This window comes from Habropoda laboriosa, unplaced genomic scaffold (genome assembly GCF_001263275.1).
Source record: "Habropoda laboriosa isolate 0110345459 unplaced genomic scaffold, ASM126327v1 scaffold99, whole genome shotgun sequence".
NCBI classification, from domain to species: Eukaryota; Metazoa; Arthropoda; class Insecta; order Hymenoptera; family Apidae; genus Habropoda; species Habropoda laboriosa.
Window position 1 is genome coordinate 863,496 of NW_017100239.1, and position 18,718 is coordinate 882,213.

General features: G+C 48.6%; 1 protein-coding gene across 1 annotated transcript in view; it reads left to right on the top strand.

The window, feature by feature from the left end:
* The window catches only part of LOC108571861 (voltage-dependent calcium channel type A subunit alpha-1), a 100,146-nt gene that overhangs the window by 51,842 nt on the left and 29,586 nt on the right, over positions 1-18,718 (top strand). Inside the window, exons 3-7 of the mRNA XM_017934009.1 lie at positions 10,979-11,093; positions 11,613-12,007; positions 15,859-15,962; positions 16,884-17,039; positions 17,114-17,349. Coding sequence (XP_017789498.1) covers positions 10,979-11,093; positions 11,613-12,007; positions 15,859-15,962; positions 16,884-17,039; positions 17,114-17,349 — 1,006 coding nt within the window. The remainder of the gene's footprint in view (positions 1-10,978; positions 11,094-11,612; positions 12,008-15,858; positions 15,963-16,883; positions 17,040-17,113; positions 17,350-18,718) is intronic.

The window sequence follows — 18,718 nt, forward strand, 5'->3', positions numbered from 1 at the left end:
GAACTATAGGAAGAGGGTGGAAGGGGAGATCGCTGGGACGGCCGAGGAGGGGTCGAAAGGGCGGCATGAATGAACGATCAATAGATATATAGACGCTTGCTCCGCCAGGTATCCACCTTTCTCGAGAGACGCGGTTCCTCCTCCCGAAAGAATCTCGATCGCCCGACGTGGCTTCTTTTCTTTCCTCGAGGCTTGTCTTCAATTTTTCCTTTCGAGAACTCTCCCTTTAAAGGGGCAATCCTTCTTCCCCTCCCCCCGTTGTTACCTTTAAATTCCCCTGTTTTAATTGGAACGATAATTGATCGATCGTTCACTGGAAAGCTGCTACTGCTTACGGAACTTTTAGGCCAATTAGGCAACCCGAAATGAACGGCGTCGCTTTGCATTTCAAATAACTCTATGGATTACAACACTCTGTGGTATTCCGTTGAACTTCTCGTAGCTGCCACGTTAGCACGAGCTACGTGGTCGACAAAGTTTCTAGGCAGGCAAAAAAGGAAGGTGGCAGTTTGCTCTTTTAGCGACGATAAATCGAGTAATCTCGAAGATAGAGGGAATCTTTGGTTGTAACCTATATATCGGCGACAATTGGTTAGATCGATATAACGAAAGTTTGTCGGCGGAGGAGAGGAGGCCGGCGTGGACGCGTGGCGTGCGTGAACACGCCTGAAGTACGCCGCGATTGGTCGCGCATACGTGTCCTTCGTACATAATAAAGCTCGCGATTCCCTGGGGTCGAGCAGGCCACAGCGGGGATGTTTTTTTTTTTTACATCCTCGATGATATCGCGCGCGCGTTTAATATCATAGCTAGAGCCGCTTCGTTCGTTTAACCTAATTGCCGAGATAGTTCCGTTAGATACGCGATGCGAGCGTCGGACGCACCGGTGGCGTGCAACTTTTTACTATTAACAGATAGAGAATCTCGAGGTTGGATCGGTTGAGTATTTTACAGTAAGCCGCATATTTTTCACGGCTTTATTACTTAATCCCAGCTCGAAGCGCGAAAGGTGAAAGTAAAAGTGAAACGTAAGGTGTGTGTGTTTGTTTGTTTGGTTTTTTCCTAAACCGGAGGAAGAGGAGATTTTTCCGCCGAAAATGTTTCGCGAAATGATCCCACGGTAGGCTAAAAAGGTTAAATGGAACGCTCTAACCTCGACCGGCATTCGTTCACGTTTCGTCGTTATTATATTTCGGAGGGGCGAAAAGGGCAAACTGATACGTAAGGCGGCGTTGCGTAGGGCTCCCTCTCCGATGACCAATGGCGCTGAAATGCTCGGTGACCTCGTGGCGTGGGCGAAAGAGGATCCTGCCGGCGCGGCGGTATGCGTACATTACTGCGAGTGTGCGTGCGTACACTGCGCACACGTCCACTCTGCCACCGTTTCCTCCCTCGTACCATTTGCCAAATGCTGGAGACGTTGAGTCGCCCCGGTTGACCTTACTATTGAGAAGGGCGCCTTCCCTGATTTATTAAGCTTCGTATAACGTAAGGAAATGAGCTTCTCTCGTCGTGCGATAGAAATACTTGGAATTCGATTCGAGTGGTGGACGTAATATTTTTCGTTCGCGAGAGGGGAGCCCTTTTCGGTGGAACTTTGCGAAGAACCAATAAGCAGTTTTAAAGCCGTAATTCGTTAGGAAAGTTTAAACGGGTAATTTATCGCGCGTCAACCAGCACAGTTTTCCACGTGTAGCTACTCCGGGGTATCGGAAAAGCGAGAACGTCGTTGAACTAATGCAAAAATTGTGTCGGCTCTCTCTCCCCCCTCACCGGCTGTCTGTGATCTAATAATCTCGGCGACGAAGCCGTTTACGTTGCGAAGGATCTGGCGTGCGACGCGGTGCTCGGTTTCGGGGGGAACTCGATCCGCGAAATCGAGAGGGCTAACTGGTTACGCTTTCAATTAGACGAGTCGCCGCAATTCATCGAAGGCCGAACGCGCGCCAGTTGTTGCTAGAATGTTATAGTTCAAGGATTCTACCATCGTCTACGTCGAGTTGCCCCGCTAACTGTTTGTTCTACATCGGTGAACGTTTCGCGAAATTCGTCGGTGTTGATAATTACGCTAATTAACCCTGGAGATGGATCCTATCGGAACCCTTTCGAGATCCTCTCGAGAAACCTAAAATGTCGGAGTGTAATTCCGTGGCCTAGTTGGCAATTAGTAAGGGAGATCTGTGCGGGGAATTATGGAAAATGTGAAAGAAAGGGAGGGAAGGATTGGGTAGGATCGAGAGGCGAAAGATCGATTCGCCAGAGTGGTGGAGCGATGCTCTGGCAAAAGTAGTCCAGTCCTTTGAGTAGCACAAGTACGCGCGTGGTCGGTCTAGAAACGGAGTTTGGCACGCGTAAGTAACAATTCCGCGATCGTAGTTCACTTAATGGCCCGCTGGGTAACGTTCTCGCGAGCATTTATTGTCATTCGACGCGTAAATTTCACGTGTTTGTACGCTTCCGTTTTCGAGAGGGGGTAATTGTTAGGCGAAAACAGTTTTCGAACTCTGTCGGTCTCTCTGGCGCGCGGGCAAGTTTCCGGAAAATTTCAATTCCCCGTTTCGCCGTAGCCGCGACAACCTGTGAAAACAAATTCATAATTATTTCCGCTTTGACGTGTTCCAGGGAATTTCCAGATTGGTTGCCGCGTGAACCGGCAAAAAGTCGCACGAATTTCCCCGGAATTGTACACGTGTAACCGAATTTGCATATTCTAATTAGCATTCTTCGAGGAAGCCGTGAGCTTCGGCCGGTTAATCTATTCCCCTCATCAATGAACGCGAACTTCTTGGAACCGGTTCTTTCACGGTCGCGTGTTCCGCCCATTCATTCCGCGGCAGTCACCAAATCATCCATTCGGATACGTGGAACGACCGTTACCGCTTCGTGCCTTTATTTTCTGATTCATGAAACCTCCTCCTCCTCCTCCTCCTACACTTGGACTCTGAGTCACGTAGGATTTCGTAATCCTCCAGTTGCCACGCTCGTTTCCAACGGCGAACCCGACGATATAGAGGGAATTTTCGAGGGGTGAGAGCGAGTGAGAGAGGGGCAAAGCTGTGGCGTGTCTCTGGTGTTACGTGTCGTGTAGTCAATAGGAATCGAGCAGCAACGTCTCGCCGACGCTCGCGGACTAAAATAGGTCACTTGCTACAGCCCTCTGTGTAGGTACCTCTACCTATATCGGCGAGTAATTGAATCGCGTTTAGAGAGGAGCGACCGATTTGATTCGTGCTTGATCCGAGAGATATATCCGATCGATAAATATCTCGGAAGAACGCGGCGGTAGGTGGGTGAGCCTGTCGCGATGTGCAAGAATGAAATGCATCTGCACTGGTTGGTGCAACCCCTTCAGAAATCGCGTGTGCGGCAAGTGGCGTGGGCGTGGGACGAGTCAGACGTCTCCGGCGTCTGGCCGTGACGTTGTTCCGTCCTCGCTCTCCGCCTCTCCTTCCCGTTTCTTCCCACAGTTGAAATCGTCGCGGAGCGTCCCGCAGGCGCCAAACGATCGCGCGCGTTCATTTATGCTTCGAAGAAGAAGAAGAAGAAGATACGTAGTCCCACCCTTCTTTCGTCCTCCTTTTCGATCGGTTTTTTCTTCCTCTCTGTTTCGTCCACTTTGCTCCGTTCGATACTTGGATCGTTGGAATCATCGGCTGGTGGAGGGAAGGTTGCCGATTCGCAGCGGTTGCGTCGACTTAATCGGATTAATTCGTCGGCGGGGTCCAGACGACGTTGATCGAGGGACCTAACGATCTCCACGTCTACGCGACGGATTTGTCCGCGTCTGGGAGCCAGGCAAATATTTGCCGGCGCAACGATTGTGCTCCTCTTTCGCGTGTTTGCCCTGGGATTGCCGGAGACGTCTCGCGTTTCGCCGTTCTCCACGGAAACGTCCAATTATCCCTGGCTCGTACTCGGTTATATCTGTCAGTTCCATAGAGATTCAAACAGATACACTCTTTTTATCGTCGATATTAATCGAGCTAGCAGAGGCGATCTAATATCCGTTCTCTCGCAAGAAAAGAAGGTTCGAACGGTCTGCAATTCAATATGAAGGTGTAACGGTTTATCTTGGAAATCTCTCTCACGATTGCAGCCAGAAGTTTACCTTCGGGACGTGGCTGTCGGAAAGTTTCGGGAAATTCGAGCGTGCTTGGCTTGGATGGCTCGAACGCGACTCGCATTTTCAATCGGCTCATCTATGGTCGAAGCTGGCCTCGTACGCGGCCGTTGCTGGGAAGACGCGGTGAAACGCATGCGTTCAGACGCAGGCATTTGTAACAGCTCCCGAACAGTTACGTCGAATACTTTTAAGGGAATAAAATAGCAAAAGGGAAGGGTGGACGCAAACTCGCGATAGTAGGGGTAGCGCACGTAGATGGACGTACTCGCACAGGAATAGTACACGTAAACGTACGCAGCGACGTGACGCGCGATCGTAGAGCGTGTGGGAGAGGGTAGCGGCAGGGCAAGGGCGCGATAGTGGGATCGTCGAAACGATATTCGCCGCACACGTGTACAGCTGACGTAACCCCGGTTTCTGGGGGCAAATAGACCGAAAGGTAATTTCGCCAGGGCATGTAGGCGGTTATTATGGCTAGGTGGCTCTCCAGCGTTGGCCTTCCCTTACTTTCCACCCGTTTCCAGCGGCGCGGCCGCCGCGTACGCCTGCGTTTACACGGGTTTAACGCGCAGACAATGCTATTAGCGCTATTTATGCTCCCTTAGCTTCGTATTAGGCTCGTCTGGATGCCCGTGGGTATTCTAATTGCGCTCGATCCCCTACTATTCGACATTCCGAATCGTCCAGGCTGGTTTTAAAGAGATTCCAGTCGATTCTACCTACGTTTCGATCGATCGATCAATCGGTCGGACCAATCTACACCCTTTGGACGATCCTAACGACGTCGTCGCCACTAGGCGCCGATAATAGCGTCATCGATCTCTCCTTGTTTTTTCGCGTTAGGCTAGCCGAGGTATCTTCCTTCCAGACTCGACGATCGGCGATGGGAGGAGGGAAAGGAAACACGGTGAAAGTTAAAAGGGCAAACTCGATTGTCGCGGGTAGTCGTCGTCGACGACGACGACGACGACGACGACGACGACGCGGAGGGACTCGTTTATTCGTTAGACGGAACGTCTGATTATCAGAGGGAAATTGATGGTGCGCAACCGGTGATTTCCCTTTCTCGTTGACAAAAAAATCGATGGCACATTTGTCGCCGTACACCGTCGCGTCGGCGGCAGAAGCAATTGTTGTTTCAAGTCCACGTGACTCGAGCAGGAATAATAACAAGGCTATCGTATCGATGCGAGAATGAAACGTTACGTAGGTTGATTGAAATCAATCGAAACGAAGGTGTTCCGAGCGGATTCGAGGCGTTTGGAGTCGCGTGCGGCGGTAGTCGAGCTGTCGATACAGCGACGATCGATCTTTCCGCTTCCCTTTCGAACTCGTTACCGTTACGTTTAATCGTGTGTGTACAGAGAGAGAGAGAGAGGTTGCCACGACGAAATTCGCGAAACCCCTCGAATTGGAGGGTGGTAACCCCATGCAAAATTAATTCCTCTCCAACGTCCCGTTTATCTACTACGTAGGTACTCTGCTTGCGAACCTCTTCCCACCCGCGACCTATTAGACGTACGTAAACTTGATTTTCACCGTGACCGATTGACTGGCGCTTGGCGCGCATAAAATCGGATAATTAAATCGAACGTCGTCCAGGGTCATCGTGTCACTCGATACTGTACGTAAGCGAACCGCCGTGCCGCGCGGTACCGCGCCGCATCGGATTCCCTCGAATGCCGTTGCCCACGTATATACACCTCGACCTACATGTACGCACGCACCGGCCATCGGCGCGGTGCCCGCTTCAACACCCGTACAACGGTTAGGGTGAGAAGACCTTTGTGTCTTTCAAACGTGCAAGGACGCCAAAGGCGCTTCCGATTCGAAAGGTCAACTGGGTATGCGACAAACTTTGGGGGTTCACCGCGCGAACGAACATGTTCGATTTCGTAGTAAAAAGGTTACCCTTGGGGTAACGTATCAAAACGCACCGAAATGAAAGCGATGGAAAACAGAAAGGCGGAAAGAGAATGGGAGGAGAGATAGACGAGGAACAGCATGTAGCCGGTTGGCGGCTAGAAGCATAGGGAAGGTAAGTATATACGCGGCCGGTAGTCGCGGTCGTGATGGTCGTGGCTCGGTTGACGTCACTGGACAAAATGGCGGTTGAGGTGACGTCACCAGGAGCCCCCTCTCTCGAGGTGGCTCCGCAACGTCGGCCGAGGGTAGCCTCGATATCGCGGAGATGCCAGAGAAGGAGAGAGAGAGAGAGAAAGGACGAGGGCGGGTGGGCGCCGTGACGCTCTCGTTGCTCGGTGATTTTTGGCAAGATCGTTTCGCGCATTTAGAGGGCGACATTAGCCGGCTTTTCGGGTAACGATCGCGGTCGCAACGGCGGCGGAGCTCTGGGAGACGCCCCGCGCCACCACGGAGACGTAGCAGACCACCGGTGTGCGTTCCTCTTCCAGGCTTTCTCGACTAACCGGCGACGACGAGGACGATGTTTCTCGGGGCATTGGGGAGCGTGCTGTTCAGGATCGTTGGGTCGCTTCTGGTGGCGTGGCGCACGTGGCGGAAAAAAGCGCGTTGCAAGGTGGAAAAAGGGTAGGTCGGCTGGCTCGCGTAGGAGAGGAGGAAGAGCAGGTACAGGTAGGCACACGCGACAGATATACTGCGCACGTGGCGCAGAGCGGCAAGGCGATTCGGGTGCGCGCCAGCCCGAATCCCTGCGACCCCAGGGCGGTGCGACCGGCGCACTCGAGCTGCTGCGATTCTTAGCCGGCCGCCAATTCCCTCTCTCCCTCCCCTTTCTTCCGCTCGAATATCTTCTTCGTTAACCTCTGTTCGGGCTGCGGGAGCCGCTTCGAGGATGAATCGGAACAGGGTGAAACGCGTCCTCTCCCTTTCTTCTTCCACCTTTTTCTTTCACCGATCTCGTTCACTTATCTCGCCGGGGGGTGTGTATAGAGTCACCGGTGATTTTTCGATTTACGAGGATAGTTCGTTGGGTGATATATCAACGGAGGAGTTTGATTTTCGCTCGTAAAGTGTACGCCTGCGCCGATTGTTGCGGTACCTATCGTCGGACACCCCGGGGTGCCCGTTTCGGGAGCATCGAGCTTGGCAAATTTCTTGTTGCGTGCCAACGCAATTGGTTGAAAACTCTCTGAACCGTGATGCGGCTTCTAACCTACTTTAATTGCTTCGTTTTTTTCTTCTTCTTTTTTTTTCTTCTATTTATAGTACCGAAAAATGTACCGCAGCGACGAGGGTGTAAGGGGAGAGTACGACGATTACTACGTTGCACACGGAGGTTAGTGGCTGACTAAACGACTTCTGAAAGGGTTAACGCGAGAATCATGCACACCGACACAACAATTTTCAAGGGGATCCGTTATAGCGCGGCGTCACGTCTTTCATATTGATTTCCCGAAAGATATTAATAACTCTCGAGAAGTATCGTCGATAACTGATGAGCCATAATAAACTTTTAAGTGCCGTCCCAGTTGCTACGAATAGACACTAATCTCTGTGCTCCTCGACGCTGAAAGACTTCTCCGTCAACTCGGATGCCTAAACGCGAGACGTTCGAACATATTCTTTCTCTTCCTCCCCTCATCGCAGACAGACGAATCTTTGTTACATAGAACGAAGGCGCGCGTATGCCCGATTCGTGCAAACTCCAGATACCAAGTTCGCGATACCGTTCGTATTTATACCTGCGAGCAGATGAAAAAAATGGCCTTGCGTCGTCGCGATCGCTCCCTCGTTAGTTCACGATCTGGAATCGAAGGCCAATTATTTTTGCGCGTACCTTCGTCCTCTGTCGTCGATTCACGAATATCCGTTCTTTTTCACGCCGTCACATTTCCTAGCCACGTTTCTTTCTCCCTTACTCTTCGAGTCGACGAATTTTTTTAAACAAATCCCGAAGCTCGAAATTGTAACGCTCGGTTCGAACTACGAAAAGGTTAAGGACACGCGATTATTTCCTGTATCGATTGAAATAGAGTCAGCCGGTCTGACCATTAACCGACTACTTCTACCGAACACGCCGAAACGAGGCCGGGGGTTGAATCGTATAAAACGTTTTTCGGTTCGTTGATCCACGGCGACGAGTCTGCCAGCTATCTTGTCCCGCATCGCTCGAATGGCGGAGTGTGCGCGCATCGAGCGACAGGAGTCCTCGTATTAATTACCGCGAATAAAAAACACGAACGGCCGGCGACACGAACGTTTGGCACGGATCTCGATCGTCACTCGGCCAACCTGTAAAAACTCCTTTCGGAGCGCGTTGCTTGGCGTAAATCGCGACTCTAACCTTCACCACCACGATACCTACGTACATATTATTCTATCGAAAATCGCCGCTGTTACAGCGTTACGTTCGTGCTGATCGCAATTTCACGAAGGTGAGAGAACGTCGGTCGAGCCTCGCCGGGTAATTTGCCGTGTAATTTGAGGGATCTTCTCTGATAAATCACGAGACAGACTGGACGAAATTGCAAGGTATTCAGTGGCGAATCCGAAACTTGAGCGCGAATGCTAGTTGATCGTTGTTCGAACAGGGGATGGTTTGGACGTGTCGGGTGGTGTTGGGTCGGTTAAATTGCAGAAAGTTTCCGGGCCGTGCGTAATCAGCAATAGGTTACACCTGTTGCTGGCGTAACGATCATCGAACGAAGAGAGGAGCGAGCGGCGTTAGGCTCAGCTTATTCTGGAGCCAGGCTCATTTTCCAGAGTACTATCGATCTTTCCGTTACGAGGCGCACTCTGTATCGATTATTCCTCGGTTTGATTTTAATCATTTACAGACGTTCTCGTCGCTTCCGATTCGCGAGCCTGTTACGAGGTGTGCTCAAGTTGAAAGACTCTCTCCTCTTTCGATCGAATATTCAACGTTCGTTCTTCTCTCTCTCTCTCTCTCTCTCGAATAGATTGATTTCATTTTTAAGAAGCACCACAGTTGGATCTGCGACAATTTTCGACGTCGCGGAAAGTTTGTTCCGGCATATCGATAGTAACGTTGTTACCCGTCATTACGACACGGTGGCTCACTGATAATGCCATGTTAATGCGTTTCGCATGTATGAGGTCGACGTGCATCGGTAATGGATTTCATATTTCTCACTCTGGCCCGTGTGAAATTAAATCGTTACTTACTTCTCGACCGTCCAATTACTTCCACAGAGATCGTAAAATCTTGGAAATTGAAGCGTGTAAGACGTTAAAAATAGTGGAGGCAAATTAGAGAGTCTCTGTTTTCTCCTCGTTTTCGACGTGGACGGAGATGGCAATAGATGGCAATAGATGGCAATTATCGGTCGGAAGATGAAAAAGAAGGGGTAGGAGTATGGCGGAGTGGAGAAAGAGGAGAGCATTAGTCGGGGGGTATTAATCTTGGCGTGCGTCGCGTCGCGACGTTCTATTTTCAGAGAGGTTGGAACGCGAGGATCGTTGGAAACTGGCAGCGTCGAAATGCGACGACTTCTCGTCTGTGTACGGAGATACCGATTCGAGATCGGGGTAAGCGTCGACTTGGAAAAACAGGGAAAGGGTTGAGGTCACTGCGGATCAGGAAAAACTTTGGCACGGATGCCAGTCGCGAGCGATTTCGAGTCGTCGCGACGTCCTCTCGCCCTCTCGTCCGTAATGCGGTTCGGCAAAATTTGCGTCGCTGCTGGTCCGATTGTTGCATCGATGAATGAATTTCCTCGGATTATTCGGGTCGGGCTAGAAACTAAACTGGGCTAATTTCGCGGAATTTCGATCAACGGTTAGGTCTTGGTCGTTACCTTCTGCGAGTTGTCTGACAAAATGGAAGGACGAGTGGGGAAAAAGATGCGACGTAGGAGGAGTGGAACTGGTTTGAATAAATTCCAGAATTAATGCCGGCCGTTCGATTGGCGAGTTTCCGTAGCGAAACGGGGACACCATTTAGAGGAGCGCACCAGACCCTTTGCCATTAAAAATCGTGCATTATTCGATTACTCTCGTTATAGAATGAAAGGCATCGGGCTCGAGTTTTGGCGTTCTCAAAAGAATTTAAAGAGCACTTTAGAGGGGGGTTTTCAAGGAACATCCCGAGTGCGACTACGATCGATCAAGAATATATTCTTCTTGAACTTTCTTTTTTTTTTTCTTAGAACGTCGATCGGGGTATGGTCTTCCCTCGCGATGTTCCTCCTCCCTGTCGTATTTTCGGCGGAGCGTTCGAAATAGCAACGGTGAACGTTGCTTAGCGTTACAAAGAGTTGGCCATTTTGCCGGTAAACGTGCTCGAAATTCTTAAAAGCGGAACGCTGATCGCAGCTGAATAGAGAATCAAGGCCCGGTGAATAGGATGCAATCTTGCAGGCGATACACTTGTGGCCAAAAAGGGATCGAGAGCAGCGCGTGCTTGGAGGCACACGCAGCACGCGACGGTACAACGATGCACCCGGCTCGATTCTCCAGCCGTCAGTTATTACATTACTCGCTACCTTGATTGCACTTTCCTGCGAAGAGGAGAGACCACGCACGCTGCAGGATGCTGCTTGCAAAAGTCTCGGCTAATGCTGTTAATTAGCCCGGCCGGCAGTATAACGATACTCTCGTGTACTATCTCCCTCCCCCGCTCTCTCTCTCGCGCCGCCAAACACTTTGGTCGTTCCCCTTTGAAAAAGATAAGAGATTTATTCGTCGTGTATGTGTACGTGGTGTGAATTTGTTGTGGTATTTGTAGCTGGTGAATCCGAAAGTAATACGTTATCAGCTGTGATCGTGGCTCGCGTATTCGTTTCGCGGCGAACGAGTGGTTCGCAAGATCGATTAGGTGCCTCCTGTGTCGCACGGTGACACGCGCGTCCCCGATAACCTCCTTTGAGTTTTACTCCACGGCTAACTCCTTTCATCTTGCGTGCTTTCCAGGTTGGCAGCGCAAGAGGCGGCACAAAGGGACCCTGGATACGCGAGTCAGTACAGGAGAAGGCGGAGGTTGGCCGGACTGAGTGGTCTCGGTGACTGGACTAGCTTTGGAGGGGAGGTAAGAGCCAGCTCGACTGGAGGAAGAAAAAAAAAGAACAAGTCTTGATGTGTCTGAGACATCCGTTAATTGCGGCTTGTTCGCCCGGTTCCTCTTACCATGCCGCTCACCCTTTACCCGCGCCAATCGTTCTTCCTTTTCTCTCTCCCTCCTTGTTCCGTTCGCCGTCGACGAGGGATCGAAGAGAGCGTGGACGTTGCCCTCTCCGTGTCGAGGAAAAATCCAATTTTTCCCGGAAAACGGTCCTTCTCCTAGCACTTGCATGTCTGTCGGTGGAAAATGCAAAATGAGCTGCTGGCAATGAACGAATTCGCTGTCGGCCAGTTTCTGGAACAAGCCTGGCCGACCTAAACTGTTCCTCGAAATTTCGGTAACCTGGAAAGAAAAGAAAAGGAAAGTAATGAAAATTTCGTCGTTCGATGGCTCTCACGGGTGTTACAGTTAGATTGGCCAGACGTGATCCGGATTAAAAATGAAGGATAAAGGGGATGTAAAAGGTTGACAAACGGTTGATAACAGGTACCTGGTCTGGTCGACATGGCGCCAGGCCGGGATCAGGGCGGTGGGGCGGGTGGCGGTGGGGGAGGCGGCAAGGGCACCACGTCGTTGTTTATCCTGTCGGAGGATAACTGCATCAGGAAGCATACCCGCTTCATAATCGAGTGGCCGCCCTTCGAGTACGCCGTCCTGCTCACCATCATCGCCAATTGCGTGGTCCTCGCCCTCGAGGAGCACCTGCCGAAGCAGGACAAGACCATACTCGCACAGAAGCTCGAGGCAACCGAAATCTATTTCCTCGGGATCTTCTGTGTCGAGGCGAGCCTCAAGATCCTCGCCCTTGGCTTCGTCCTCCACCGTGGCTCCTATCTGCGCAACATCTGGAACATCATGGATTTCTTCGTCGTGGTGACCGGGTGAGCGAACAGTTTTCTCTATTCTAACCCCCCTTTCTCTCTCTCTCTCTCTCTCTCTCTCTATTTCTCCTCCTCTCGGGAAGTTTGAGAACAGTAGGGGAGGATCCATCCCTCCTCTCGATCTACTAAACTCGAAAGCATGGAGAAATGTGGAACGGGCCTACACGAATGACCGCGAAGAGGGACACCCTCCTACTGCACGACAATTTCGCGGAAAAGAAAAGCTCATCACTCAAGTTACAACTTTCGTTTCCCTTCTATTTTTCTCGTTACTTTGTTTCTCGCCGCGGACACCCTACTCTCATCATGCTCACGATCTAACGAACTCTTCTCTTTTCGTTCACCCTCTCAGAACGAACGAGCGCATTCTTGCTCTTTCCACTTTTTCTCTCTCTCTCTCTCTCTCTATCTATCTCTCTATCTCTATCTCTATCTTTATATCGACTGTCTATCATTCGCGACGAAACAGACGCATCTCTATTCACCACGAAATACCGCGATGCTTTGAGCGAAGCAGACACATGGAGAGGAAAACAGTGGACGAGGAGAATGTTACTTAATTTCAGGCTTTGATCGACACTCCCCTATCGATATGATTTCGTGAGCAAAAAACGTTGGACGATCTTACCTTACTCCCCCTGATTATGCTCGCCCTCGAGGAATCCTGTTCACGGAGAAAGCCTTTCTCGATCGATGGTTTTTTTCTCTTTCCTTTAACAATGTTTCGTTGACTGAAGCTTGCGCGCGTGAGCGTGTGTACGCGCAAGCGTCGAGAGATAAAAGTTTGAAAGGATCTTTCTCCGGGCAGGTTTAAGATTTAAGGAGATCGCACGTCGATCGGTCTTTTTTCCGGCCGAGCAGATAGATTCTAGAGAGTAATCCTTGGATTAGGTCGATGACCGTGTTCGCCGAAACAAACGTGGACGTCGACCTGCGTATGCTACGTTCCTTCAGGGTCCTCAGACCGCTAAAGCTGGTTTCGAAAATTCCAAGTGAGTCAGTCACAGTTCTGCGAAACGGCGAACGAATACTATATAAAACGCCATATATAAGTAACAAGTACAGAGTGCAGTAATAACAGAGAACAGTCGAGCAGCAGATTGATATAACTAAACTAACTAAATCCCCCGTTGTTCCTGGCAGTTTGTGTGCGTTCGACTAGTCTCCTTAGTTTTAAACGTTTCTTGATTAACCAGACACACTTAGTTCCGTCGACCATTTAGTTTCTCTCTGTCGAGTCTTTATTTTTTCTCTCTAAACTATACCTATCTCTATCTATCTATCTATCTATCTATCTATCTGTCTCTTGCTTTAGTTGACACGTTGGGTCGACGTTTAGTTCTGGCAAGCGAGACCAGCATCAGCTAACTTAATATTACTATATCTGCCGCATATATATTTACTTATAAACACACCTATTTTACACGTTTCGTTCGTCTCTACTAATCTCTCCTTTTAGTTTCCCAATTTTCGTTGCCTCTCAACCTTTTCATTTTCTCTTTTTCTTTTCTTATCGTTGATTGTCCACCACTTAGAGGCTATGGGTGTGTATTAGACCAGTTGATTGACGCTAGATGATCGTTGACAGTTGATGATGGATATATTAACTCAATACTATTATATACTCTACTGTCTCTATAGAGAACTTGCGTGAAACTAGTCGCTAGTGTTACATTGCGTTACTATTTGCTCTTATATCTTCTGTCATTATGTTCAGTTTTGTGCACACGTTTTATTCGTACCTTTTTTAGAGAGTTTCAGAATCGACGAAATAGACATACACGCGCATACATACGTATGTGTGCACACGATAACGGTGTGTCTCGTTCAACCAGGGAGCACCAGAAGTACCTACGTAGAAACTCCCAAGATACGGATGGGGACATTGTGCGGTATAAATAGTTTCGTCTCTATAGACATTTATAGGGGAGATTTCAATGTCGACTTAATCTTTTTAAATAGAATACAACGGTGCGTCACCCAAGTTGTGTACCGAATCATTTTCACGATAACGATATTTTTCGTATCTCGAACGGTCCACCAGATACTGTCCCGTGTCTCCGGTTGAACGGAACACCCTGTACATATACGCACGTACCACACGGATACACGTCGCGAATCGTCGGCGAAATCTTTGGCTTTTCATTCGGAGAACTCGGTGGACGCGCCCTGAATTCACGTTATCGCGATATACAGCGTTTAACCGCGGAATTTTTTTCCATACGCTGCTCACGTAGTAGCCCCTGCTACGTATGTCAGGTGTATTGAAAAATTTCGAGGGAATATCTGGCGCACGCGAATTTGCGATTCGACCGAATTTTTCTTTCAAAATTTACACTCCACGTTACGAGGATTACGATATACCACCGGGAAACATACGCACACGTAACACACGAGAACACGAAATTACTGGCCTGCAGGTGTCTCTATATTTAGCAATCTCTGTCTTTAGCTACCAATCACTGATTGATAGAATTGGCTATACGTTGGTAAATAGGTACGTGTTCTAGAGCAGTAACGTATTCGAACAAGCTCGTGTTTGCTAGAGAGTCGTACCTTTAGACACCCTCGAGAGACCGAGTCATAGTCCTACAGATACTGTTTTTAGACATCGACCAACGATATCATCTCCTCTTTCGTCTACTCTCCCTTCACCATATGGATCCTCGAAATTTCTCTCTCTCTCTCTCTCTCCTCCGCGAACCCACTTGAAAAAAATAGGTTAGCGCATGCGAAAAGTTCGGAGTCCTCTTCGTTAAGGGATAGAAAGAAAAAGATTTTCTCTGGAGAGAAAATTTGTTTTTAATTCATAGACACCCGCCCCTAATTAGCGACGTATTTTAAAAGGCTCGAGTAACCGTAGGCGAACCTGGTCCGTTGTGGTCGTTTACACTCTGGCGTTGGTTTGTTGAAGAAAGCGGAAGAAAAAGAAGATACTTAAACGGGCCGATCCGTCGATATTTATAATCGGGAAAGATATAGGGGGGTTGTAGACGGAGCGGAAGTTGAACGACCGCGGCGGATATTACGTTTATTATCTCCGTGGAACTAGAGTTATAGTTAGCAGGATTATATATCCAGACGGCATCTAGAATTAGAATATCGTGCGAGTAATTTAACGAGAATCTCCTCTCTGTCCGAGTGTCGAAACTCGTCATATTTTTCTTATTTCTCATGTTTTTCGTTTTTCTCTCAAATCTCTCTCTCTCTCTCTCTCACTCTGTCTCTCACCTTTTATCGGAGAAAACGTCGTCACGTCATCGTTGAACATTAATCCACCTTTACTACAACATAGTTCTCCCAGCATTTCGTCAGCCGTATTTAAACACATTTCCAGCGAATCCACCGATCGCCTCGATAATAAGCCGAATTGATTTCCTTTGAAACCGTTTCTCTGCCCTTTTCGCGAAGACAGTTGGAAATCCAGCGATGCGCTAATTCGATAAGCTAATCCCGAAACTACGAGAATCGAAAGTCGATCCTTGGCCTTTTGTCTTGGAATTCGTTTTATACCGATCTTCCAATTTCTACCGCTCGATCGCGTACACAGGGCTTTGTCGAAGAGTACATCTCCTTAGAAAGAAAAACTACGCTGACCTAATATAGAATTGATTTTTCGCGACGGTCGGCAAAGTGAAAAAAGGAGGTAAAGATATGCATACGTACATCGGTCCCTAGACGAGAGCTTCACCATCCCCAAGATAGTCATTTATCCTATTCTCCCATCGGGTTAGGCCATAGAACGCTAGTTACCATATAGTTGTGTAGCTTAAGTACTTAAGTAGCGTGAGTATTAGTGTAATAGAGTAGTAAGTAGTAAAGTGTGGCGGGGTGTGTGTGTTTTGGGGCAGGTTCATCACGGCGTTCTCGCAAGGCATAGACCTGGATATGGATCTGCGCACGTTGCGTGCGATACGCGTGTTGCGACCGCTCAAACTTGTCTCCGGCATACCGAGTGAGTAGCGTTTCAATACAATCGGCCACGAATTCCGGCCGAATCGTACGAAATCGCCTCGTCTCTTTTACTTCTTCCCCGTTAATCTCGCGAGCGTAGATGTTTCATTTTTTTTTTTTTTTTTTTTTCCCCCCCCCGAAGAAACAATTCGATTGGCTGGCGTTAAATTGGTCTCGTGTAAATTGGAATTTCGATGGAAGAAAGGGTAAATTCACGTTTCGAGCGGGTGTAATTTTCCGATTAGAAGAAGAACGACGAAGAGGGAGAAGAAGAAGAAGAAGACGAGTAAAACGCGAGGCTGATTCGGTGCTCGAGGAAGAAACGCGCGTTGCTTGTTCCCGCCCTCTGCAATTCGGATACTTCGTGGATCGATGGGATCCTTGTGTTCGAAACGTCGTCGTCCGTTATATCGATAGCTGCTACGTAGATCCGATTACGAGCGAACCGTTGAACGTTTCAGCTCGTAGATCAGTGTAGTATTTAATATTATTGCAAGTATATATCTCTATATCTATATATCTCTACACGTAGAATGCCTTGCAACGTTAGAACGATTATTTTGTTTACGTAGCGCCACCCAAATAGATATCTTTTTGAGAGTTGTATGCTGTGTCCATGTAATTGACAACGAAGTATCCCAATTGTTTAGCCGCTGGATCCCTCTTTCTATCATTTTTCTCAAGCAACGCTTACAAACACGACGGAAATGCGAACGGAGTAAAGGAAGGAAAAGTTTAGACGCAAGTATGGCACGCACGGTTCCCCGAGCAGCGATGAAAGATACGTATAAAGAAACGCGAAACGAGTCGAGTCCTAGAGTCGAGTCAAACGGAAGAATAAGTGTAAAGACACACGTGAATCGCTTGGAGGGCGCGGTGGTTGGGCCTAATTACTCCTGGTGAATTTTCTTCTTCGACACAGGTCTCCAGGTGGTGCTCAAGTCTATTATCAAGGCAATGGCCCCGCTTCTGCAGATCGGCTTGCTGGTACTCTTCGCCATCGTGATATTCGCCATCATCGGCCTCGAATTTTATTCGGGAACCCTGCATAAAACGTGTTACAGCATCAGGGATATCAGTGAGTAATCAGTAAATCGATCGTTGGACCGAACCGATCTCTCCTCCCCGATTAACGTCGACTCTGTGTTGTAGCTGTAATCGAGAAAGAGGGCGAACAGCCGAGCCCGTGTAACACGGACAACAAATCGGAGGCGCCATTCGGGGCCCACGTGTGCAACGCGAACATCTCGACGTGCATGGATCACTGGGAGGGACCAAACTTCGGCATCACCAGCTTCGACAACATCGGATTCGCCATGCTCACTGTCTTCCAGTGCATCACTATGGAGGGCTGGACTGCCATATTGTACTGGGTAAAGCAAGAGATATGTCCTTCAGTGTTAAAAACAATTCTCTCTCTCTCTCTCTCTCTCTCTCTCTATATCTATCTATCTATCTATCTATCTATCTATCTCTGTCTACATATCTCTGTTTCCCGATTCATTGTCAATTCTGGTTTGTTCCACAACATTGTTGTTGTTGGTCGACATATTTTCCTTACCTTCGCGTCCCTTGGTTAAATCGACGTTTCTTTCAAACCATCTACCTGGCGCGCTGGTCGTTTGTTTTTGGCAAATTCTCTCCTGAACCTGACCATTTACTACGTGTGCGATACACCGCCGCTAATCGTGTAAGAAAACGAACCGCCGCGCCGGCCAGTCCGATTTCTGCAGGAAGTGGTGGTCGATTCGACAAGTACCTTTCCATTTCCTGTGTCGTTCGGTCTATGTAGATACACGCCTTCTTCTTCTTCTTCTTCTTCTTCTTCTCCTCGATTGCCTGTTCACCATTTTTCTCTCATACTTCCTGTTCAACATCTAAATGTGATCATCTTGTCGTATAATTGTACTCGATCGTGATCTGTTTTCTGTATGTCGTATTTTATTTTTATTTGTCTCTATGTCTATCTCTGTTTATCTTACTTCCTTTCTCTCTCTCTCTCTCTGTGTCTGCCCGAAAGTGACGTGTTTCGCTTCCGCCCGTGATTCCTTTTTCTCGTTGATAAACGAACATCGAAAGAGACGTGCTTGCGGATGTTTCACAGCTAACACTGACTTACATGTTCACCTTGCTCAGTATAACACTGTCAGTTTCAGCCCTCTTTGCAAATTCTTGGTGTTGATCGTTGACATTTTTTATACGCTTCGTTCTCTGCGCCGCTGGAACTCGAACAACTCCCAACAGTTGTTCCTGTTTTTCCATTCCAGAGTGATTCTCTTTCTGCTTGGGATTTCTTCGAGCTGGCTCAAGCGCACGACGATCGATGTGTTTGATTTTTTAATAAGACGAAAATTCTTTGTTCTCGGCAAGTTGTATTTTGGAAATATACACGCCTGTTGTACGAGAAACGGCACTGTAACATCCATCGAACTTTGCAAATCGTTGGTGCTCGAGTCGGAAATAAACTGCCTGTTGCGATGGAAGATTCGGTGCTGTTTCTTGCAATAAGAAAAAAGAAAGAAAAATGAAAGAAAACAGGCGAAGAAGAGTTTAGATCTCTAGAATACTAAATAGACTTGGATAGAGTGGCGTTAGAAGGGCGGGAAACGAAAGCGTTTAAGTGTTACAATCGATGTTTGGATGTCGTGTGGCAATGATTTTGTGGTTTGGTTCGATCGTGGATCGATATACACGCGTAAACAGCTGTGCAGCGAGGCTCAGCACGCGTAATACACCGGCTTCACGTGGCTCTGGTCA